Genomic DNA, 15,290 nt, shown 5'->3' with positions numbered 1-15,290 from the left:
ATACCACTAATTTGACCTTATTTACTTCAGTAACGTAACATTCCTGGACAACAGTTTCTATTTTCACCCGAACAAAATAAATCTCACTTCCATGATTTATTTAATCCGTCTTGCAGTGCATACACTCATTTATCTCCTTCTTTCCCTCGCACTACATGTTTCGGCATAATAATGCCATCTTCAGGTGCTTACTTGTCCACGTCAAACCAGTTCATTGCATGCAAGTGTCCTGGTTTCGTCTGCGGGCACGCCGACTCGAGTTCTTGAATGCTGAGTGATGCAAGTCTCACGTGGTCATGGTGACATTCGTTAACAAATTTAAGAGTCTTGCCTTATTCTAAGTTACTCACACAGTATTTCCTAATGTTCATTGGCAAAATTCGTCATACCCCTTAGATATACAGAGTGTAAAAGGCCGCGCCATAGCTCAAGCGGTTAGTCGCTCACTTCCCACCGCGGCGGCCCGGGTTCGATCACGGGTCTGTCCAAGTGGGATTTGTGGTGGACAAAGTGGCGCTGGGGCGAGTTTTCTCAGAGTACTTCGGTTTCCCCTCCCAATCTTCATTCCACCAAATTCTCAACCATCATAATCACCTGGGGCAGGCTACAATAGGCCAATCAGTGGCCGCCATGCCGAGTGGACCCAGTTTGACTCCCCCCCCCACCACTAATCGAATTTAAAACGAAATTACAGAGTGTTACGACGCTCTATGGTAGATAGATGGGTTCAATCTGATCATATTTTGTTAATATACCCATGTCCGGAAATGCTTTGTTTACGCGCTATGGCCTCTGGAATGCGAAGGAGGGCGCCTGTAAGCAAGCAACCCATAGGACTCCGAAGTAGCAGAAGACGTCACATTCATAGGATGAGTTATTTACCTGATGTTCGCTTTCTAAAAAGCCGAAACATATAGCAAAATACTGTTGAGCATCAACCGTTTAGTTATTGTGTTGTGACGGATTGTAATAAAGACATTTATATAGGACGAGTTGTTTATTTACCAATGCAAGTGCATCCGGTGTCACGTGATACAATCCCTGACCATACGCAGAATTTGTTCTGTAGTTTCTTCTTCGTATGCGTGGCGATCGTAAATTGGGAATGAACTATGGCGGACATGTATCACAACTTGAACTGTTCCGCTTGCTTGTGCAATTATTGCCTCTGTCGCAGTAAATTAGTAGTTTCAATAATTCAGTAGTTTTCTGTGTGAAAATTTCTGTTGATGGAAGAGTAGTGCATTTAGTATTTTAATAAATAATTCCAAATGAGCCGAAATTTTGATGTAGTGGTTCCATAAGTACTGGAACTCAGCCGTTGGTTTTCTTTGTTCTTTATTTAAAGTTAGTCAAACAGTATTTTTTATGTGTAGCGATAAATTCGTCCTACGGCTTAGATATATAAAGACGAAGGATTGTTTTACTTACGTCTTACTTATGGAGCTGAGCCCTTCTTGAGGAGCCAAATCTGCAGCTAATCAAGAATTTCCCACCATTTTATGGAGCTCGAAGTTTCATTACCGTCTTCACAAGAGCCCTCCATTTGTCCCTATCTTGAGCAAGACCAATCCAATCCATACCATCTCATCCTATCTCTCTAAGATCCATTTTAATATTGTCCACCCACCTACGCCTTGGTCTTCCCAGTGGTCTCTTTCCTTCTTGTTTTCCCACCAATATTCTATATGCATTCCTTTCCGCCACAATTCGTGCTACATGCCCTGCCCATCTCATCCTCTTTGACATGATTATTCTAATTATACTTGGAGAAGAGTACAAGTTATGGAGCTCCTCATTATGCAGTTTTCTCCAACTTCCTGTCACTTTATCCCTCTTCGGTCCAAATATTCTCCTCAACACCTTGTTCTTCCCTTAATGTCAGAGACTAAGTTTCATATCCATACAGAACCACAGGAAAAATTATAGCTTTGTATATTCTAATTCTGGATTGACATTACCCGAGTTCAATCTCCTCTTAATTTGCTCCTGAATCAGGTTTTGATTTGTTATCGTCGTTCCCAAATATCTGAACTATGCCACACAAACAGAAAATCTGTTTTCTATCGTTATGTCGTGATTTTGCCCTGCATTTAGGATTGCTTGAGCTTCTAAATATAAATATATAGAAAGTAAACGGTGTGGTAATTTTATGACGTATTTTATGTGTTTCGTAAGTAGTTCCATTACTTACAAGTACACAAATAGATAAAGAAATGTATTTATTGTTTTAATAATATTTTTAAAATACTGGAGCTAAGGCGTTGGTTTCTTTGAACGATAAAAACGTTGGCTGCAAAGAATGCCAATGCTGTGCCATGTCTGTTGAGATCTGTTGAAGTGATGTGCGGCGTTCTTTGCTCTCAGGGTCATGAAATCCACCACAACGTGACTGCGGGGGTCATTTTGAGTGACCACAGTCTGGTACTGCAGGGCGTCACCCGTCACACAGCGGGGGACTATACGTGTCTCGCTGCCAACACCGAAGGAAAGGGCACCAGTAACCCCGCCACTCTGCGAGTTATGTGTAAGTATCCATTGCTTTCTAACGCTTGCAGTCAGCCACTCTGTAAGATCTATATCCTCTACGGTCAGAGTATCGAGTTGAATATTGCTGAAACTGAAAGAACCATATTTCATCTTTACTCAAATATTTTATTCATTTTTTCCTTGGAGTGGGGTGAGACTGAGTCCACTTGGTACGTAGGTCAATAATTGGCCTATTGAATCAGCCCCAGATGATAAATGATGAATGTAGAGCAGTCGGTGGAATGAGAAATGGCAGGAGAAACCGAAGTACTAGGAGAAAACTTGTCGCAGTTTCACTTTTTCCACCACAAATCCCATATCACCTCACCTGGGCTCGAACCCACGCCTTAGCTATGGCACGGCCTATTTGAATCTTAGTGCATGCTTTCTGTACATGGAGTAGACTAGCTTCTTCCTTCTTGTGTGTTGTTACTCTTCATCCCTGATTGTAGAATCGGTATGTTCCTCCGAAACGTCTGTGAATTTCTACCAGATTACACTGTGTCACATATCAGATAGCAGCGATTTTTATAGCCTGCGCTGTGAAATTCTTAGATCCAGCGTGTGGACATTATTGAGCTGCTGATCAAATGAATATCATCAGGGTACAGAGGACTTTGTATAAATGTCGGATTGCCCTTAGCCGAACTGAGTGTCTAATAAACTATGTTTGTTGCGATATTTACTGACCAGTCAAGTGTAAAGTGTATGATTTACATTCAGTGTTAGAAATATTGTCTGAGTGCTTAGTCCGAGACAATATATTCTCTTTCTGTTAATCTTTCCACTTTAATATTTATTGCCACGGTGATGACGACAAAAACAAACACCGTGTCTTTAGTCTGCAAGCGAACTATACCGACCGAGCGACCGCCGCTTGTCGTCGAAGTTAGTGCCAACTTTAGCGGATAGAGGGTGTCGCGTCAGCACAACGAATCCCCACGGTTTTTAATTTCGGTTTTCTAGACCGGAGCCGCTACTTTTCCATTCAAGCAGCTCCTCAATTGGCAATGTTTATTTATGTCATTCTACTTAACCGCTGTAGTAATTTAGCTGAGTCAGCCATTATTTATAAAACACTTCACGTTATGTAATACACATTTCCTGTTCCTGTAAGTCTGTTGCGAATCGTGTATTCTGCAGTGTAATGATACATTGATGAGGAAGTAAATGTAACGACAGTGCCAGTATTTTACAATGCCTATTGTGTCTTGTTAATTTAATGAGAGAAGTAGGGGCTTGTTTGTTAAATTATTTAGGCCAATCCGCCATTAGTTAATCGATATGAAGTATATCAATATTGCTTTATGGCGAATATTCCAATTCCAGAAAATGTTTTATTGATTTAGTTACGATATATGCATATAATTCTGGTGAATAATGCACGCTGTTCTATAAAATTCGGAATATTTAGAGTCATTTGTAAGTTTACGTGACAGCGGACCATGGCGTTGTAGATCCGTAATAGCCATTTTGACATTATGTCCAAACCTTGTGTGTAACCAGTTAACCACAGTGACGTCATGTAAGTAATGCCTCGTAAAAGTAGTAATTTAGCTGGCAGAAGTTCCTCCCTTCTCCTATAGAGATAACGCCACTCCTTCATGTGAATGTAATTCCCTCCCCCCTACAGTGACATTCCCGACCCATAACAAACAGCTGACGAATATTCCACGTGACTTTCATATTCCCAGTTTCACCCGAGGCACAGATCTGGAAATGACAGGAGAGTATGGTGTCAGTAAAATAGATGGGTTTAGTGACGTATTATTGTTACATACACAAAAGTAAATATGATTTCCGGTTCAGCTTGTGCTAAGTCCAAGGTCTTAATATTCTTGGCGTGGCGGGCGATATGGCTGAGGTTTTCTTTTCAGAGCTTTGTGACTCATGAAGCAAAAGTAGTCAAATTGTATAGTAAGCCACATTTGCCTTCATCCACAATCGTCTTATTTAATTAAATTCTTTCATCCTCACCTCCCAACAGCTTTGCAGGAAGTTAAAATACGGTCAGCTGCTTAGAAACGTCGGGAAATCTGGTTAAATCAAATGTGTTCTATGTCGTGTACAAACGCAAAATTATCTCTGTTCTTAATTGTATAATTAAGCGATATGTCGTGACAGCATAAGGGGGGGGTGGAGGTATAGCTTCATCATTTTTTACCTTGGCACCAAATGGCGGTGAGTGGTCATCTTCATCTCCTGCTACTTTTGCACAGGGCAAAAGGCCGGTACACGTTGGATATGAGGCTGGATGGGCCTCAGAGGCGGTATGGATGTTATGGAAAAGAGAAAAATTTCCGCCCACCGGGAAGCGAACCGCAGTCAACCAGTCAGTAGCCTAGTTACTGTTATGTGGGGCTATTTATATTTTAATTTTCCTCCACAGTGTAGACCGCCCACACAGACAGCAAAGTCTTCCGCAAGGAAAGAAAGTGTTACCCAACCATTACCTTTCTTTTGTACTGCTTGGAGTTGGAAGGTGTGGTAAACCTCTGTTATGTCGTGATATCAGTGGGATTTTGCGATGGCTCAGAGCAGGAAATGCAGTAAGCTTCTCTGTGATAGTAGACCCTTCAGACAACGTTACTTCATGAGATTAATTACTCCATTACATTTGTCACAAAACCTATAGACGGTAAAATATTTAAATCGTGAAAAAGACGAATTTTGGATTATGACTAGAGATGTTACGAAATTTGGAACTTAAAAATAACATTTTCTGGAAAAGGTATGGGGGTGTTACAGATTCCAGTCACGGATCTGCCCCCCCTCCCCTTCTCTTCTTCCTCTTTCTCTCTCTGTGACGTCATAATACATTCACATTGAAAGTCCGTTCCGCAACGTTATATAGGACAAGCGACTCGTCCGTTGGTCACGCAGTCTGCAGTCCTAACAGGCGCAATTCAAAGTGTCTCGAACTGCGCGTGCTTGTAGTGACGTCCGATAGGGGCGTAGCTATTGCCGTTGGTCAGTACTGAACTATTAATTTTTCTACAAGTACAAAAGGGACGATCCACGGACCCATATAAAATGGGTATAGATTGTGCGAACGAAACGGAGACCGGAGAACGCCCGAAATCCTTTAATGTGTAAGATATCAACGAAATGGAGAGTCCATTCACTTTCGGTCGCCTTCGGTCTATTTCGCTGTCACATGGCGAAAAACTTCGTGCATGGTATGGAAAGCAGACATTGAAAAGATCGTCGTTCGAGTGTATTATTCTCGTTCAGTAAATTCCTTTTGAAGCAGGGATAGCGCAGTCAGTATAGCGACTGGCTACAGGCTGGACAACCGAGTTGTCTGAGTTCGAGTCCCAGTGTGGCCAAGAATTTTCTCATCTCCAATAGTTCACACTGTCTCTGAGGTCCACCCAACATCCAACTAAATGGGTACCTGTGGCTCTTTCCCTGGGGGTAAAGCGGTAGGGGCTCGAAGCTGACCACTCACTTCCAACTAGTGCCGAGGTCAAGGAAATGTGGATCTTTACATCCACTTCCCCGTACGTGTTCATGGCGTAGTGCTTAATTAGTTGAGTACAGGAACAGCTTTACCTTTGCCTTTTTATTTATTCACGTCCTGTTTCTATCATGGAGTGAGTGGTGAAATGATATTGTAGAAGTGTTTGTATAAGAATGCAGCGAAAGAAATTGTTTATGGGACCCGACAAATTCATTTTATAAACTTCTCTCCGACAAGAAAGACGCTTGGGAAGAAGTCGGCCAACTGCTTTGTCGCGATTCATCGGAGGCTAAGATAAATGGATTTGCTGTTGTCATCGTTCAGGCGTGAACGGCAAAAACAGGAAACGAAAAACTCCTGAGCTGGTACACAGAAGCCTGTAAGTCAGCCTCAAGATTCAGCTGTGTTATCAAACTGGATGCAACACCGAATTTGGCCGAGCGTTCGTTGCGGTGTAGACGAGCCACTAAACAGCGAAAAAATATTTGAGAAAGTTAGGACATTTGTGTTTTTTCGCTATCATTCGAATAGTATATAAACATCTTAAGAAACCGAAGATCTTTCGGAGCGTAATAATAGCGTACAAAACATAATAGCTGGCCTTTAATTTGATTCAAAATCAAGGTCATTACATTTCGATTGTTTGATTATTCTGAAATATCTTACAAGACATAACGTCTTGCATGGTACCACAGATTATACACACTCCTATCTATTGTTTAGGACTCGCGGTAGCGTAGTTCATCGAGGCACTATGCTACAAGCTGGAAGGTCGCGGTTTCGAGTTCCGATGAGGTGGATTTTTTTCAATTGACGTAATCCTTCCAGCCGCACTATGGCGTTAGGGTTGACGTACCCTCTTACATAAATGAGCACCAGGAATCTTCTTGGGGGTAAATGGCGGCCGGCGTGTAAGACTGACAACCTTACCGCCATCTGTGAGCCGATTGTCTAGACAATGTGGGACCCTCAACGTCTCACAACCCTGTGGGCCTTCACGGCCTATTACAGCGATAGATTTACTTTCTACCTTACCTTTACCCGTCCATTGATTCATCTAGCCACATTCCATGTCTCGAAATCCATGGAACAGATTTAGATTAAACTTGATACAAGAGGCTATGTTGTAATATTCTGTCGGTTCTGATATTATTTCACCTCAGCCCACTTTATGAGTCGGTACAGTGAGAGGCTACGAGCTGGAAGGCAGAATTCTGATTCCCGGCAGGGCAAGATTTTTCTCTTCTCCTCAGCGTCCGGACAGATTCTGGGGCCAACCCAGCCTCATATCCAATGGATGCGGGTGGCAACTTCCCTGGGTAAAGCGGCCGGAGCGCGAAGTTGACCACCTCTAAGTAGTGGCGAGGTCAAGAATGGAGAAGCTATTGCTCCATTCCTCCATATGTCGTCATGATATAGTGCTTAATTAATTGAGCACAGGAAGAACTTTACACATTCCTGCCAGTACAAAAACAACTGTTTCTTGAGGCGTATATTTATTCTTTTACGTTTCTCGAAATCACCTCATTACACGGAAGTTTGTTCAGGAAATTTCATTAATATCCGCAAACGTTATTAGTTATAACGAACGCATTTAAAGACAAAGAAATGATTTTTGACTCCATATAGTTTTATATCAGTAATATAATTAGCTTTCGAATAATCATTTTATATCAAGAACAATGAGCTTGTGTGTGAAATACACGAATGCTATTTCTAACGATTTATGCGCAGTCGTTAAGATTGTAATTGGGAAATACATTTCGTTCGCTGCGGTTCAGCTTTCCACTCTCTTTGCTTGTTCCCACAGAAAATTTGTAATTGTCACTTCGCATAACTACAGCTTCCAAATTTTAATACAATCCTTAGAAATGAACCGATTAATCTTCTACGACTTTGATAATATTGAAAATATGTAAATGCGTACTGCAAAAGTAACAGTATTATTCTCTGCATCTGACGTCCATATTTCGTTTCTTGCTACCATAATTAGCAGTAATCTGCTGTTATGTTGTAGGAGTAATGAAAGGACCTGAGCCAATGTCTCCACCAACGATACTTCAGCCGTAACTCAGTATCATGGGTTTTTAAAAGTTGTTAGGAAAGCGTGCTCGCAGGAGAGGTTACATCACCTACCCACCACTCGGCGCTGCAGCCCTGGGTGAGCCTTGGCCTCCCCCACAACCAGTGCATGCTACCATAGGAATGGACCCACGCATGATGACCCGAGGCTGGTTGTTGGGTTTCTGAACAAAATATTTTTACAGTAGGTGTGAAATGTTAACATAAGCAGTATCTGTTGTAAGACTGTGTAACTATGTACTGGCGGTCTGAACTAAAAATGGTGTGACAAAGCGTTTTAATTGACTTATTGATGTTATACGTGTCTGCGTTAAACAAAAGCCACTTCTTTCAAAGGATATGAGCATATAACTTGTCACGTGATATTGTTAGAGCAAAAGGAATATATGTTTAAACGTTGGTAGAAAGGGCATGAAGGAAAGGAAACCGATTGATGGTAATTGAGAACAGGCTATCGAGGAGAATATGTAGATATAAGAGAGAAGGAATAATAGCAGAATGAGCGAAAGTGCATAATAAGGAGGTTCATACTTCGTTCTCCTCAGCAGCCAATGGGGACGAGTTTGAGGAGACAGACCGGACGCAATGAGATATGAGAAATACACCCAACGTTTTCGTCGGAAAGTCTGAAGCAAAGAGACCGCTTGGGGGACGGGAGTTGATTGGATGATAGACCTGACACTAATATGGATATTATACAGGGAAGGCGCTACGGAGGGAAATAGAATCATCTACTTGAGAAGAGATTCTAGCGGTGGCATCGTGCGAGCACGGTAATGCACTTTAGGACCACATATGTGGGAAAGGATTTCTTCATTAGCTCACTGACTACTACATTCTCAACTAGGACTGTTAGAGTTATGTTTTAATATTATCCTGTTGGCTCCACTTAGATCTCCAAAATAGTCTTATATCTTTCGGGTTTATGACTAATTTTTATGGGATATGTAGGAAGATTTTAAATCATCCCCATGCTGGTTGTGTTCCACGCAACCCTGATTCTCCTCTGGTCGTTCGCCCTAATCATATTTGATGAAAACAAAACATGGATCTTCTTATTATGACTGTTTCTTCGTCCTCTTTGCTATTCTCCCCTCTCAGGTTCTCACATTTCCCTCACTACTTCTAACATATGCCTTCACTCTACATTACTGTTTGACAGAAAATTTCGTTCCCATAGAAACCAAAAGTTAAATTAGTGTTGTACAACTTAATCTTTACTTTTCTGCAAACGAGACGAAAGGTACTGAACAGTATCAGTCATTCCATCAGTTCATTCTTCTTTAATTTCTTGATGAATGCAGTTTTGGTGTATTACTGTGGTTTCCAAAATTTTCAGTAGTTTTACTTAGTCGCCGGCCGCCCTTTACCTCCCAGGAAGATTCCTGTTACTCATTTCAGTTAGAGGCTGAGTAGACACCAGGGCCATAGTGAGGCTGAAAGCGTTAGGTCAATTGAAAAATCCACCTCATCAGGACTCGAACCCGCGGCCTTCCGGCTTGTAGCGTAGTACCTCAACCAACTACGCTACCGCATACCCCCAATGATGATGATTATGGGAAATAATAATTTATACATATGATTTAAAATATAAAATTGAAGTTGAAGCTAGACATCAGATAAAATATGCGTGAAGTGTAACAATAATAATTATTGCTTTCATATTTTATTACCATAATATTCTAGAACGATAAAGACTAGTGTGTTGCAATCATAAAATTTTCAGAATTTTTCCTGTTTAATTCTCTTTCCCAAATTTGGAGGAATATCTGTTGATAAATTTGCCGCAACCTGACAGAAAACCACAGAAATGAGAGATGTATATTACCAGAGACCACGTAAGTTGATAAACTGAAACAAGATCAGTAAAGAGGAAGTAAAGGTATCCCTGTAACAAGTCATGAAGGCCAATAGGGTTGTGACACTCTGAAGCTTTCACATTTTCTTTTGACAGTGGGCTCACACATGGCAATAAGGTTGTCAGGCTTACGCGCCGGCCGCCCTTTACCCCCTTCTAAGATTCCTGGTACTCTTTTCTGTTAGAGGCTGAGTCGACCTCAGGACCATAATACGGTTGGAATGATTAGGTAATTTGAAAGAAATCCACCTCGGGTCTCGAACCTGTTACCTTCCGGCTTGTAGTGTAGTACCTCAACCAACTACGCTACCGCGTGCTCCCTAATAAGATCAGAATATAAGCGGAAAAGAGCAATTGAAGAATGAGAGGAAATTCTTTATAAAGATTTCTATGAATTGTGACAAATGATATGCTCAGACACACCACGTAGCAACCTGAATTTGGCGTAAGCAACGCTCATCAGGTGGGAGGCAATCTCTGTATCTAGAATGAGCAGATATAATGGATAGGAAGACAATTTTTGTGATGATACTGGACGAAATTTAAACACGCTTCTTGAAATGATCTTAATTCTTACAATTAAATCCCATTCATTAGGAAGTAATTTTCCAGTAAGTGACTGAATTAATTTTTCTGCCACTGGCGAAATATAGTTGTTGTTGGGGGGAAGGGGGAGCGTCTCTTCAAGAGTTTCCAGGCGATCAGATAAGAGATATATTTCCGACGGGTAGCGCGTGCGAAGGAAATTGAATGTTACTCCTAGTTGCTTAATACGACATAAAGACAAGATTCGTTTTTGTGTCTTGTTATGTATCCCTCAGTCTATTTAGTTATTTTATACAATATAAAATTATTTACATTAATNTATCTTACCAGCAAAACCATGTAAATCATTATTTATATGAATTAATAGCTTATGTATATTCATTTGCACGAAAAGAATAAGTTTATGATATTAACATATCTGTTTGTCGTCATTCTTCGCTCAGGGCTTTTGAAACGTTTGGTCGGTTTTATTGAAGATCAGTTTGAAGGACGTGCAAGAGCAATCGCTACCCCCCAACCTTATCTTCAAAACTTCTGTCATCAATAATACTCTAACAGCCTCTCGAGAATTGCTGAGGTCGATATAATATTGACGGCTTATACAATAGGACCTTAAAAGACGGCGTGAAGAAATTTAATTCAATACAATAAATAACAACTGGTCACGGTAGCCGAGCGGTGTAAAGCATGTACTGTTTTCGCTCTCTCGGACGCTAGGATCGTGGGTTCGTATCCCGCTCAGGGCATGGATGTTTGGTGTGCGTGCGTGTGTGTTGCATGCGTTTTTCTGTGTTTATGTATAGGTAGAGGCCTTGCGACGGGCTGATCACCCGCCTAAGGAGTCCTACCGAATGTCTAAGATCTAGTAAACCGAAGTGAAACGGAGAGTGTGATGGAGGTAGGCCAAGGCCAAACTGGAGCTGTAGCGCTAAAGAAAGAAAAACAATAAATAACAACAAGACTGCGAAGAATGCTAGATTCCCCCTGGTTAAAATCATAGACACTTTTACAAATGTCTCATGGAAGCACTTCTGGACGTTATAAGGTTATTGCGCTGCGACTTATGTTGTTTTATTTAATGACTGACTAGTAAATCATTTAAGATAACCTGGAGTCCCTACTTTTGTCTGAAACTCAAGTTCAATTCCATAATATTTTTTATATCAGTAAACGTGTAATCTTGAAAAGGTTATTGTTTAGTAAATAATGAAATCTTATCGATCAGTCGGTACAGTTCCCTTGCGGACTAAAGCCACGGATTTTGTTTTGATGGAACCTGATCATCAGACCCTGATGATAGTGACAGATATAGTCCATGAAACTTCGTTAATTTTTGGACATCTATCACTACCGATAACCTGACAAGACTATTTAATTTATAAATTCTTATATGGTCTCTATTGCATACCTCAGAACTGATCGGGACCTAAAAGCGTTTATGCTTAGGAAACAGTCTGTATTGTGGCCATAAAAGCGACTGCATGAAACATGCAAATGTAGCATAATAAGCTTCAACAAGAAGCTGCGTTGCTGCATTAGGGGATTCCTCATTAGAGAAGAGTCTGTAGTTTCCAAAGATGGCGGACTACAACAAAGCTTGAGGGTTTTGCCATAAACTGAGAGACTTTAAAATTAAAGATTTTAGAGCAGCGTGTACTGCAACTCTGGAATTAAATTCTTTCTCTATCTTACATTGTTAACCTGTCTCTTTCTGCCTTTTGTACCGTAAGCCGGCATGTCGCTGCACAACTCAGAGCGTTATATACCTCTTTTGAAAGCCATAGTATCTTAATCGTGTTTGCTAGGATTCTGCTATGAGGTCGTAACTCTTTATACTCGTAACAAGTCCACTGACCTACAGACGTTTTACTTTGTAGTGAACTCAGAGATCTGAGCTGATACGGGATTTAAATTCTGTAGTTAGTTTGTTTCATTGTGAGTTTCTTTGATGCGAATATTCCATCTTCCGAAACGACATAGTGCTCATGAATTTGATGATAAACTTACTTACTTACTCGTGGAGCTGAGCCCTTCTGGAGGAGCTGCCAAATCTACAGCTACTGAAGAATTTCCCAGCATTTTATGGAACCCGAAGGCTCATTACCGTGTTCACAAGAGACATCCACTGGTCACGATCCTGAGCCAGATCAAGCCAATCCATACCATCCCATCCTATCTCTCTAAGATCCATTTTAATGTTGTCCACCCACCTACGCCTTGGTCTTCCCTGAAGATAAAACCAAAATATCTATGAATGTTGTCGTTTATGATTACTATGCTGACTAAGGCCAGCGGCAGTTCAGCAGTCAGTCTATGACAATGCTGTCAGACTTTAAAATGTAGTCATATGAGTACCATGGTACTCGGAACAAAAAATCACTGTGTTGCCGAGGGCCAGCCACAATTTTGCAATCATTGCTGAAACTACGGCGCAGCAAACATAGCCCCTACACAGAAAGGCCACTCCTCTCCTCGCCGAAGGGAAGGACCCACTTCTAAACACATACATGGCTGGGTGAGAAAAATCGTCGTCATAGATCTCGACAAGACATGAAGCCAAGGATGATCATGCTGGCATGGACCAACAACAATTTACACGACCTTCCGTCACCTGAACTTACGCTTGTACAGAAGGACCTATTCTCTATTTAAATGTGAGCGTTTGAATGCTGATATTAAACTCATGCTTTACAATACATTAATTATGTCAGAAATGGCATATGCCTGTCCCACCCGGGCAGTATTCGACGGACACTAACCCCTTGAATCTGCAGCGCCTGAAGAATAGAGTACTCCGTGCTACTGGAAATCTTGACAGGTGCACACCAGTCCGCGAATTGTACGTGGATTTTAAAATTCCTTACGTTTATTCCTACATAAATAAATTATGCAGGACACGGACAGAAGTATTCAGAGACCACGTAAATCCAAAATATACATGGAACTGGACAAGAAGAAGCCATGCGCAGGGAGTAAAAGGGGCTTCAACTTGGCGGTGGTGAGGCGTACAACTGATCAGCTGATTAACTGCTGTTCAGAGTCGTTAAAACACTGAGGCATAACCCGCGGCAAAATCCTGCATTGGCAGAAAACCTCTGCTTATCTTGTACAAATATTACCTAGTATGGAGCAGTGACAGTAGACTGAGGATGTTTGGGAACGGGGTGTTGAGAATATTTGGACCGAAGAGAGGTGAAGTGACGAGCGGTTGGAGAAAACTGCACAGTGAAGAGCTTCATAACTTGTACTCTTCTCCAAGTATAATTAGAATGATCAAGTCAAGGAGGATGAGGTGGGCAGGACATGAATCACGAATGCGGGACACGAGGAATGCGTATAGGGTATTGGTGGGAAAGCCAGAAGGAAATACACAAATAGGAAGACAAAAACGTAAGTGGGCGAACAATATTAAAATGGATATTAGAGAGATAGGATGAGGTAGTATCGATTGGATTGATCTGACTTGGGATAGGGACCAGTGGAGGGCTCTAGTGAACACGATAATGAACCTTCGGGTTCCATAAAATGCTGGGAAATTCTTGAGTAGCTGCAGAATTGGCGACTCCTCCAGAAGGGCTCAGCTCCATGAGTAAGTAAGTAAGTGAGTAAGTACAGTACAGTGACTCGGACACTCTGCCAGCATAGATATACTTGAGCTGAAAGTACTCTGCAACAAACCTAGCCCCCACACTGAAATACACATAACAACCCATCCTCTGGTTGAAGTGGAGGGCCCACTTCTAAACATGTACACGTCTGGGAGAGAACAAATATTTTGGTCACAGATCTCGGCGACACCTGAAGTCAAGAATGACTGTGCTGGCGAGCACCAGCAGTAATTTAACAGACTGACTCAGAGTTAGTTTCACCGGAGAACAGAGAGAACTGGAATAACGAGTGAGTTTCAGGAGAGCTACAATGGAAAGCGAGTCATAATTTGAGAGACGACAGTTTGAGCAATGGGTTAGCTGTGAGATAGTTGGTAGCTGGTAAGGACGTGAACACGGAAGCAGCCATTGGGAGCCATTACCTGAAAACAGCTAATGAAGACATTGAAGACTTAGCGTGTACTGTAGTGGGAAGTAGAGTGTATGAATCAGTGAGAACGTTATTATTACTTGTAGTTTAAATTTATGAGTCCAATAAATACAATTACCAATCAAAACCCCATGTTTAGTCACTAACACGTGACAGTATTTTTCACAGCTATCAACTTGGAAACCTCAAATATCGGTGAAATAAATAAGCTGTAAGAATAACCAAGAACTCCAAAAAATTGCATATAAATTCAGATTTGTGTTCCACAAACATAAAAGATATGTCTGGCGTCCGGAGTCGAATCTGAGTCATTTTGATCCGAAGGTGAAGATACGCAGAAATGTATTTTCGGATTTTGCTTAAATTAACAACAAATTTTCTAAACATAAATAAATCAATGAAAATACAAAGGTAGCAGTGAAATTTCTTCCTGTACTTAATGCATTAACTTCATCTGTTAGTCACGAAATCGTTCAAAAATATGTTTCTGTTTTATTTATTCCGGATTGGCCAGTCAACCGTTAATAAAAATATAGCAGAAGCAATTCTGTTCCTTTTATTGTCATGTTTTTGAGTACAAATTAGGTGTTCTAGAAAACCACAGCGGGGACACGCGGTAGCATAGTTGGTTGAGGCACTATGCTACAAGTCGGATGGTAGCGGTTTCGAGTCCCGATGATGTGGATATTTTCAATTTACTTAGTCCTTTCAGCCGCGCTATGGCCCTGAGTTCAACTCAGCCTCTACGGGAAATAAGTACTAGGAATATTCCTG

The 15,290-nt window shown here is 41.3% G+C and overlaps 1 protein-coding gene across 2 annotated transcripts in view; it reads left to right on the top strand.

Annotated features, from left to right (window-relative positions):
• The window catches only part of LOC111870996 (hemicentin-2), a 536,304-nt gene that overhangs the window by 461,856 nt on the left and 59,158 nt on the right, over positions 1-15,290 (top strand). For both annotated transcript variants that reach the window (XM_023863701.2, XM_023863702.2), the window contains exon 9: positions 2,368-2,527. In XM_023863701.2, the coding sequence (XP_023719469.1) occupies positions 2,368-2,527 (160 nt within the window). The remainder of the gene's footprint in view (positions 1-2,367; positions 2,528-15,290) is intronic.

Source organism: Cryptotermes secundus, unplaced genomic scaffold, assembly GCF_002891405.2.
Source record: "Cryptotermes secundus unplaced genomic scaffold, Csec_1.0 scaffold1170, whole genome shotgun sequence".
Lineage (NCBI taxonomy): Eukaryota > Metazoa > Arthropoda > Insecta > Blattodea > Kalotermitidae > Cryptotermes > Cryptotermes secundus.
This window is presented reverse-complemented; position numbering and strand designations above follow the sequence as displayed.